The 11,211-nt window shown below is 32.8% G+C and overlaps 1 protein-coding gene across 1 annotated transcript; it reads left to right on the top strand.

Moving 5' to 3' along the window:
* The first annotated feature begins 5,589 nt into the window (after positions 1-5,589).
* LOC113849387 (GDP-Man:Man(3)GlcNAc(2)-PP-Dol alpha-1,2-mannosyltransferase) lies at positions 5,590-10,916 on the top strand. The gene is made up of 7 exons (XM_027479275.1): positions 5,590-5,943; positions 7,713-7,999; positions 8,539-8,725; positions 9,011-9,079; positions 9,186-9,379; positions 10,348-10,457; positions 10,562-10,916. The coding sequence occupies exons 1-7, from the start codon at positions 5,656-5,658 to the stop codon at positions 10,822-10,824; spliced, it is 1,398 nt and encodes a 465-aa protein (XP_027335076.1). The 5' UTR covers positions 5,590-5,655; the 3' UTR covers positions 10,825-10,916.
* The last annotated feature ends 295 nt before the right edge of the window (positions 10,917-11,211 follow it).

Here is an 11,211-nt window from a genome sequence, read left to right as displayed (position 1 = left end):
AATAGAAGTCTCTAATCTTTTGTAGACAATTCTGATATATTGCTATGGAAGGCTTTAGATCTATATCCGATAACTATCGACACCTGACGAGGCGAAGACTCCAGTAACCCCGACTTAGTGTTTTTAGGAGAAGGCATTGAAATGGTCAATACCTTCTTTGTATACGAATACATGTTTAGAGAATTAGGTATAAGGCTTCCCTTTGACGACTTCCAAATGGGAGTATTGAGGATTTTGAACATAGCGCCGACACAACTCCATTCGAATGGGTGGGTGGCGATGCAACCCTTTAAGATTTTGTGTAAATTTCATTACATCGAACCTAGTGTAGGTTTATTTCTTCATTTCTTTTGTACTCGTCCTTCAAACAAGGCGAGATGGGTGTCGTTAATAAGGCAGCCTGAACTGCTATTATTCAAACCCTATATATACTTCATCTTTCAAGGGTTTCAAGATCGGTTATTTTAAGGTAACCGTGCACCCTGTAGGTAGGAGATATTTTTAGTAGCGAAGACAATCCTCTTTTCCCTTTTCACTGGACCCGGGTACCTTGTCACTACAATGTTTGTCCTGAGGACATGTTATCGGCTGAAGAGTTGTCGGCCCTGGAATACTTGAAGTCTTTTCCTAGAGAGCTTCCTGCCCAGCACCTCATCCTCCTATTGAAGTCCCCTCATCCTCGTTTGGATATGGATGGTATGTTTTGATTTTTTACTTGTACTCTGAATATTGGTTTATATTGATTTAACTTCTTATTTTCATTGTAGGTACAATGGCACAGAGAGGATCCGGCTTGGGCTACCGAAAGGGTCTTAAGTTGAAAACTCTTGAGGGCACTTCTGCTGCTGATCACCGACACCTGGTTATAGATCGAATTCTGTCTATAACCAAAGCCCGCTCCCCTCCTCAGTATCTCTCCCTTGTCGAAGGCCGACCCAAGAAAAAGAAGGACAAGGGTAAGGAGAAGGAGCCCGAGAACGAAAAGAGGTACAAACATGCTGGTTCAAGTCGTTCGGGGGACTCCTCGGTTCAAACAGTAGTACCCCCTGCTGCTGTGTCCGAGTCCTTCTTTGTTGAGGGATTTCGGGTCAATCGAGTGATTTGTCCTGACTCTTTATCAAAGTCAGGACGAGCTCTTGTAAATAATCAAAATCACCAGACATGTTGGCAGTGGTATTGCGAGTTTCAAACCCAGGCTATGGTGATGGCACACAGTTTTGCCTTGGAACCTTTACAGGAACTGGAAAGGGTTTAAGGTCGACACTCCACCACCAAACAGGCCCTAGCAGAGAGTGAAGAGGTTCGGTCAAACTTTTTTTACTTGTACTTTGAATATTGGTTTATATTGATTTGACTTCTTGTTTTCATTGTAGGTATAATCGCACAGAGAGGATCCGGCTTAGGCTACCGAAAGGGTCTTAAGCTGAAAACTCCTAAGGGCACTTCTGCTGCTGATCACCGACACCTGGTTATAGATCGAATTTCATCTATAACCGAAGCCCGCCCACTCCTCAGGATCTCTCCGTTACCGAAGGCCGACCCAAGAAAAGGAAGGACAAAGGCAAGGAGAAGGAGCCCGAGAAGGAAAAGAGGCACAAACATGCTAGTTCAAGTCGTCCAGGGGACTCCTCAGTTCAAACAGTAGTACCCCCTGCCGCTGTGTCCGAGTCCTTCTTTGTTGAGGGATTTCGAGTCAATCGAGTGATTTGTCCTGACTCTTTATCAGAGTGAGGAGGAGCTCTTGTAAATAATCAAAATCACCGGACACGTTGGCAGTGGTATTGCGAGTTTCAAACCCAGGCCATGGTGATAGCGCGCAGTTTTGCCTTGGAACCTTTACAGGAACTGAAAAAGGTTCAAGGTCGAGTCTCCACCACCGAACAGGCTCTAGCAGAGAGTGAAGAGGTTCGGTCAAACTTGTCCGAAACTAACAAGTTGTTGGAGGGAGAAGTTGCTAAAATGAATGAGCACTTCCATATAGTGAAGAGTCGAATGCGTGCAGTCGAGGAGGCGTTGAAGGCGAAAAACTTGGAGCTGGAAGCCAAAAGTTTGGCGTTAAAGCAAGAGAAGCAAAAGTCTGGAACTGAGTTGAAAGCTTTAACCGACGAGTGTAATATAAAACTTGTAGTGGAGCATGAGGCCGGTTTCAAACATGCCGTCTGTCAGGCTTATGAATTCTGCCGAGTCCCTTCCCACTTCAACTTCGACATGTCCAAGGACTTCTTAGGTGAAAAATTTCTACCATATGAAGAGGTGGATGAGGAAGTATAGCTCGACGCTGAGGCATCGAGCCAAGCACAAGGTGCAATCGAGGAGGATGCCCCTGCGCAGCATGGTCCCAAAGGGGGATATTAGTTTTTTCTTTTTCACTTTTTGTATTTCACTTTTTGTAATTCATAGGCCAATAATGCCTAATTTTTGTACACCGCTCGGCTTTTCAATACAATTTCTCTTCGTTTAACTTGTGTCTTTGCAATTTTAATTATATTATGATGCCAGTATCCGTAATGTAACTTGAACATGTCGTTGTTATAATGTAAGCCAGATAGGGGGTCATCGAATAGAATCATATCATCCTTAGCCGAATGGGGGTATTCGAGAGGGTACAGTAATTTATGCATCCTTGGCCAAGTAAGGGTACTTGGGAGGGAATAATATGATTAATTCATCCTTAGCTGAGTGGGGGTAATCAGGAGGATACAGTAATTTATGCATCATTGGTCACGTATGTGTACTTGTGAGGGAATAATATGATTAATTCATCCTTAGCCGAGTAGAGGTACTCGGGAGGGTACAGTAATTTATGCATCATTGGCCAAGTATAGGTACTTGGGAGGGAATAATATGATTAATTCATCCTTAGCCGAGTGAGGGTACTCAGAAGGGTACAGTCATCCCAATGTTGGCGTGATAACTGTTGTACTTGAACTCTATCAACGACAGACATTCTTCCCAAGTCTCCTGCTACTCAATCACACAAACACTCAACAAGTCTTCTAGGGACTAGATGGTCCTCTCTATCTGAACGTCAGTTTGTGGATGGTAAACTAAACTAAGCTTCAACTTAGTTCCTAACGCCCTGTGCAGACTCTTCCAAAACCTTGAGGTAAACCTTGGATCTCTATCAGATATCACATTAGTTTATATGTAAAATTGACTGCTACTATTTATTATTGTATACATTTACAACAAAATTTATCATTACTAAACTTTAGAATACTTATAGTTACTTATAATATTGATAACTGCAACTACTTATTACTCTGTATATTTATATCAAATTTTATGATTATAAAGATTTATAATATTTAGAATCAGTTATATTATTAGTGATATAAATGTTACATTATTAGAAATAAAATATTACCTCCCACCTACTTATTGCTATATATATTTATAACGAATATTATAATTATTAAGATTTGAAATGTTTAGATTTATTTACATGGTTAATGATATGAATGGTCACAACAAATGTTGGTAATGCCAGAAACGAAATTAACATATTGACTATAAATTATATTTAATAATCATTTATTAAAATTAATTATAATATTTTACATAATTTATGAATTAAAATTATCGTTGATTAATAATTATTATCTTTAAATTATATTTAAAAAAATTCTATTAGAATTGATTTTATATAAATATTTTATATGGATAGTTATACACTTTTAAAAAAGACAATAATAAATTTGCTATAAGTGTTATTTAATAAAAATTATTTAAATTTATTAAATATTTAAAAAATAAAATTTATTGTAAAATATTAAAAAAGAAATATTAATTAAATTACATAAAAAAATTTCATAAAAATGAAATGAAGCTCTTAAGTGATATGTTCTTTTTTTTTTCTCTAACCCCTGAACCGATATGTTAATAGAAAATGAAATTGTATCTTATTTTTAAATTTAAATATATTAATTTAAATGATCATCTTATATTGTATATTATAAATTATTAAATTATATTTATCATAAAAAGATAAATAAATTATAATATAAATAAATTTTATTATTATATACAGCTTTTGAACTTTTTAAAAGTTCTTTCTACCATTTTATTTTATTTATGTATTTTATAATTATGTTAACATTAAAAGTTTTCTATTTAATTAAACACATATATTGTTAATATTGATAATTTTTTATTTTTTTATTAAATTATATTCATATATTTTATTTAATTTATTAAGTACGCATAAAACTATATTATTTTTAAGTGATATTAAGTATTAAATTTTATTTTTAATCAATTAAATTATATCAAATCCATCAATATTTCTTTAACTTAATTAATCTACAATAGTATAATTTTACATTATCTAAAATTATATCAAAATTGACATATCATATATATCATATTTTAAAATTTATAAATAAAAATATTTATAAATAATTATAAAAAATAATAAAATCTTATGTTATAAATATAGTTCTTAAATAAATTTTAAACATATTAATAATAAATAAAATTTAATTAATAAAATATAATATTATTTAATTTTGATTATCTTTATAGTACTCATAAAATATTTTTTATAATTAATATTTTATAATTAAATTTAATTAAAATATATAAATTAATTTATATAAAATTGACTGCACCTACTTATTACTAGATATATTTATAACAAAATTTATACTTATTAAACTTTAGAATACTCAAAGTTACATAGAATATTGGTAATATGAATAATCAATTTAGATAATTGGACATGTCAATATTTATTTCAATTCTTAAAAAATAAAAATTAAACTTAATTTAAATAAATCTTACTTGATTAGTTGAGCATAATACTAATCTTCAATGTTTATTAAAATATTTTATTTTATATTTCTACTCATTGGTATATACCTTTTTTTATGTATTTTTATTTTTAATTTATTTTAAAAAAATTATTTTTTATGTTTATATCAACTAAAAATAATAATAATTTTTATTATTAAGAGGATGAAAAATATATAAAAAAATTTATATATAAAAATTTATTTATCATATTTTTTTTAATATAATTATATTTGATATTATTTAATATAATAAAATTTTATTACTAGATATTTTTATATGTAAATTATAAATTTTTTGTTTATTTTAAAATAATTTAATAAAAATATAAATAAATTTGTATAATACACAAATATATTTATTAATTTATAATTAAATTATTATTATTTAAATTAAAATGTTTAAAATTACATATAAATTAAATTTAACTGTTATAGTTATTTTTTATATATAATGTATTTAAAAAATAATTAAAATTTTTATTTTTTATTTTTCTGTCATATTAAAAATAATTATTATTTAAATTATAATTATTTTTAAATTAAATTAACTAATAAAAATAAAAATATATTTGTATAAATCTGTGTAATGTACGGGTACATTTTTTTAGTTTTTTATGAAAAAATAATACAAGAAATACTGAAATAATAAAACTGCAGAAAAACTTTAGTACCATAAAGAAAGTAAATTTATTAAAAAGATATAATTAAGATTAATTTATAATGTAAAGTTTTGAACATAAATACTATTCACCTTTTAAGTCATTAATATTTTTAACCCGTAAAATGGAGTAGAAGTGTTTGGTTTAATTTCTTGGACAGCGTCAAAGCTTGGTACATCTGAAGGAGCAACGGCATCACTGTGATGTTGATGATGATCATAGTTGCGCTCATCACTGCCATATTGGTGGGGTTCTGCGTTGGCGTAATCAATGGAAGGCGACGGAGGAAGAGAGCGGTGGGGTTCTTCCATCCGTACACGAACGACGGTGGCGGCGGCGAAAGGGTGCTATGGTGCGCCGTAAGAGGAATTCAGGATGAGAACCCTAACCTACACTGCTATGTCTACACCGGAGATCACGATGCTACCCCTCACTCCTTGATGGCTCGTGCCCTCGATCGCTTTGGAGTCACCCTTCTCTCTCCTCCTAAGGTACTCCCTTTTCTTCATTCTCTCATCTTCCTTATCTGTTATTTGAAATCGACTTTTGTTAATTAGATTTGTGTTTATTTATGTAATGTATAAGTCACAAATTTTACCATTTAATATTGTGGAGATTTATAAAATATAGTATAAAGTAATGATATATAATTAATTTTTATTACTTTTAATGAATTTGTGTTTGTTTGTTTTTAATGAATAAGAGTGGAGGTATAATTTGAAATGGGGTTTTGTTGATTAGGTTCTGTTTTTTATTTGAAGAGTGGGATGGAACCCTTTTAAGCTTTGTATTTATCTGTGATTATTGGTTAATTTTATATACACTTCTATTGTGAATTTGGCTTTATCCAGCGTTTACCTGAAGGTGAAGCAGGTTCTTCTACTGCCAAATTATAGTAATGGGCAGAGGATACATAAGGAGAAAGGAACCTGTTAGTGTACTTGTCTATATAGATTCACTGGCGTGTTTAGTACATTTAGAATATTTGTAAAAAACACAGTTGTTGTAGATGTTCATTAGTCCTTGGTTTGTTTCTGTGCTTTATCTATTCATATCGTGGTATAAATGAGTGTATGCTAGACATGGAATATATTTAAATGCTTTGTGATTTTGTTAGAATTTTGTTCAGTTGAGGTTTACTGAGTTCTGTGGTTTTTGTTTTATGTTAAACAAGTCCATTAGGATCCAAGGAACATATTGTCCTTCAATAAGCTCCAGTGAAGTGCTGAGTTGACAGGGTCTGGATGTTATAAAGGTCCTGACTGGCCCATTGATGAGTTATCCCATTCTATTCTTAGTATGCTATGGATCAAACAATAGGACTTCACCAAATATCATGAGCGCAGTCTATGATTCTACATAAATTTTTGGTTTCGATTGTAAGGAAAATTATGGGAATAGTTTGGGTAGGTATATGGATAAAAAGTTTGGGTCAGAGGGAGTGCACCTCCTTGGATTAAAAATATATGGAAATCTAATCAGAAAAGAAAGGGTATAGAAGGTACCATTTTTGCACAATGGTGAAGCAGAAGTTATATTCTGAATAAACTGAATCATGTTGAAATTACATAGACTTGCTGATTATAGACCCACCCCATCTGATTCTAGAACTGACTGGAACTTTATGTGGCTTAATCAAATGACTTTAACCCTAATTATGTGATTGAATTTCTAGACTGAATTAACTCACCGAAGACATGAACAATGACTCTTAATTTACACTCACATAAATGATACAGAATTAAGGCTCAAGTATTCAAACTCTTAATTTACACGTAAGGGTATAATCAATTTGGAAAGGAAAAATGGTGATTCCATAATGCTTGCCTTGTTGGCATAGACCACTACTAGATAGCAATATTCAAAGGTGAAGAAAGCCAATAACTTTTTATTTATTACCATAAGTAGCAAAAGACTGGTCTGGGGCTTTTGGCTCCTGAATTGGATTCCCCACTCCAAGTGAAGTGAGCCAAAGAAGGGCAGTAGAACATGACATTGTTTGCTTAGTTGATGGACTTGATGGGAGTGTTAATAGGATGGACGAGATGAGGAATGTTGAATGCTATGGCCTGGTGTAGAACAAGAATTTGGATGACATTTACCCTTGTGTCAAGATAAATATGATGATTATTTGCTTATATGAAGTAATGAATACTGTTCCAAGGGTGAATAGATCTTCTTTTATCACCTATTTGCTAGAATCTATTAAATTTGTTAAGAAGCCTGATAACCTGTGTCTTCTGTTTTCCACAATTCTCAGGTGGTGCATTTGTACAAGAGAAATTGGATAGAAGAAGCCACATATCCGCACTTAACGATGATTGGTCAAAGTTTGGGTTCAATGTATCTTGCTTGGGAAGCGTTGTACAAGTTTACCCCTTTGTATTACTTTGATACGAGTGGATATGCTTTTACGTATCCACTTGCTCGGTTGTTTGGATGCAAAGTTATTTGCTATACACACTATCCTACTATCAGCTCAGACATGTTATCTCGTGTTCGTCAACGCAATTTGATGTATAATAATGATACCTTAATTGCAAAAAGGTTTGATTTCTAATTAATGGATTTATTCTTTTGCCTCTTGGTTTAGTCATACTTCATTAGTTTTCCTCGCCTGTTAATGATGGCATTGGTTCTTTCTTTTCTATATTTCATAAATTTGAATATTATAGCTTATCCAAATTGTTTTGAGGGTGAGGGTAGATTGGAAGTGAGTTTCTCTAAAAGTAGTTGCACCATATATCTGGTTTACATTTGATTTTGTTTTTTAAATAATCTTTTCGTATAGAAATTACCAAAGGCCTAGCTCGATATACTTCTCAACAAGTTCTTGTAAGTGAAGAAAATATTAAGGTAAAATGAATTAAACTTTTTTCTCCTTATTTTATTCTTCTATTAGTGCCGTTGAGAAGTTTATTTAAACTGAATTCAAAGTCAACGTTTTTATATGTGAAAGTTCACATTTCACATACTTCCCTTTACCCCTCAATGCATGTGCACTTCTGTTCTATACTATGCAATAAATTCACGCTACATTTTACTTCTTTTCTATTTTAGGGAATTTGACATTTATTTTCCTGCAGTGCTTGGCTTTCTAGGTGCAAAATAATCTATTATACATTCTTCAGCTACTTGTATGGGATTGTAGGATCTTTTACACACCTAGCTATGGTCAATTCATCTTGGACCAAATCCCATATTGAAAAGCTCTGGAGAGTTCCAGATCGTATAAAGCGAGTCTATCCTCCATGTGATACTTCAGGACTCCAGGTATGCAATTTGTTCTTTGCAGTCCTACAATTGTTGTATTCTCAAGTTTCTCTCTTCCGTATTCTGCAGTCAGGTGGATAACTATCCTGTATTGCATGTTGGTTTGTGGCATTGAAGGCTCTCATGGCCTGTTTCTCCTATGTTTCCTCCTGGCGTAGTATATTTGCCAAATTTTTTAAAACTTTAATTTAATGTGACCACTCAATATGAGGATGGTGCTTTGTGTGTGCATGTTTTACCTAGTTTGGTAATCATTGATGGATTCTGACTTGGCAATCTGGGCAGGTACTTTCCTTGGAAAGATCAGCTGAAATTCCTATAATGATATCTGTTGCACAATTTCGACCAGAGAAGGTGGGCATACTCCTATCAATCTTGTGAGCAAGAGGTACAATTATTTTTCGTGGCTCATTTGAGCCTTTATTGATTATACCAAGTTGACATTTTTTTTCAATTGTAGGCTCACACTCTCCAACTAGAGGCTTTTTCAGCTGCCGTTAAGAGATTAGATCCTAGCTTGCCAAAACCTAAGTTCCAAATTGTGGGTAGCTGTAGAAATAAATCAGATGAGGAAAGACTTCAAATGTTAAAAAAGAAAGCAATCGAGCTGAATGTCAATGAGCTCGTGGAATTTTACAAGAATGTAACATACAAGTTAGTACCAGTGGCTTTCCAGTTTTGTTGTTCACTCCTAATGATCATAAGTTTCTCTGCAGAATTAAATGTTTAAAAAAAGTTATATTCTGTAGAATGCATATCTTTTATTCCTTAGTTAATGGCAGATGATAGTTGTCAGTCCATCTAGCATTTTAATTTAGTAATCAATTGGATTATGTATTGATTAATTAAAGAAACTTCTGTGAAACTTAAAAGTGTTTCAAATTTCTAATGTTGAAATGACTTGCTTAGCTCCCAAGCCTATGTACACTGGGTTTTGGAACTATTGATTAGTTTAGGTATAAGCATGTACTTGGCATTAATTACTAGTCTAACTTGTGTGTGGCCTGGCTTTTCCTTTTAAGGTGGAAAAAGGCCCAAGAAGATCTGGATCTGGGTCAAACATTACATATGTAGAGATATTATGCTCAAACTGAGGAATTAAAACTTTAGATTAAATACAGAAAGATCAATGACATTATCCAAGTCAAGTGCTCTTATGGTATGTTTTGGTACATTTCTTGAACTTTCTTATGGTGGGGTGTGGCTCTTATAAAGTGTTCTTTTTCACTTATAAAGATCAATAGCTAGTTTGATAGGGATGTGACAACTTTCCCAGTAAGTCCTTTAGTCATGGTGTCAATGGTCCTTTGTAATGCACAAGAATGGATGAATGTTGCAAGAACGCACCTAGATTCAATGAAAGATGCATGTAATATAGCTTGGAGACCACCAGACCAAACAGGGAAAAAAGTTAGTTGCATGGAATGTTAATTGAGATTTGAATTAGTTAAGTCTGGAAAAATGACTAAAAGGTTTTTCACTAAAATTATTTTATTACTTTTATTGCATGAATTCATTTTTGAACTTTGCCAATCAATAGTTCTAGGTTATATTTATACTTCAAAAAACTTAATTTTAAAGGTTATCCTACTAACATATTAGAGCATTGTCTTAACCTGCAGAGATTTAGTCGGACTTCTAGCAGGAGCTGTTGCTGGCATCCATTCCATGACAGATGAGCATTTTGGCATTAGTGTTGTAGAATACATGGCTGCTGGTGCCATCCCAATTGGTGCGTATGATGTGCAATTTTACATTTCAGTAAATATGCTTTTCATTTTCTCTATCGTATTGCTTTTACAAGTATTGATTATTCTTGCAATGTTTGATTGTCAGCTCATAATTCTGCTGGCCCAAAAATGGACATTGTCTTAGATGAAGAGGGACAGCAAACAGGATTTCTTGCTTGTACTGTTGAAGAATATGCAGATGCCATGTTGAGAATTGTAAGGATGCCAAAAGCAGAGAGACTTAAGATGGCTGCTGCTGCCAGGAGACGAGCAAGGAGATTTTCCGAGCAGAGGTTTTATGATGACTTCAAAGCTGTGCTGCGGCCTATTCTGTGTCATATTTCCGGGGATGGTCTGCAAACTAATTAGCATGATTGTAACTTCAAAATATAGACCAAGAATTTTGTTACAGAAATAGGTGTACTTCAAAATAAAACATTACCATTTCTTAGTTGATGTATCTCCATGCTTGTGATATATTGAAATGATGAATAACATTTTTTTTTTAAATTGATATATATATATTTGCTGGTACTGATTATGAGTAAATATTGAAAAATTATTAGATATTGTAAATATTTAAGTTTTGATTTTCCTTTGAAGGATGGTATGTTGTAATTAATTATAGAGGAAGATGGCAGATGGTCTTGGCCTGGTCACTAAGAAAAAATTAAATGAAGGAATGATATATGTATCTATATGCATTCTAGACCATTTAGATCTAGGAATATATAGAGAGAGCGAAAACAAGATGAA

Source organism: Abrus precatorius, unplaced genomic scaffold (assembly GCF_003935025.1).
Source record: "Abrus precatorius isolate BTA unplaced genomic scaffold, Abrus_2018 Scaffold9, whole genome shotgun sequence".
Taxonomy (NCBI): domain Eukaryota; kingdom Viridiplantae; phylum Streptophyta; class Magnoliopsida; order Fabales; family Fabaceae; genus Abrus; species Abrus precatorius.
This window is presented reverse-complemented; position numbering and strand designations above follow the sequence as displayed.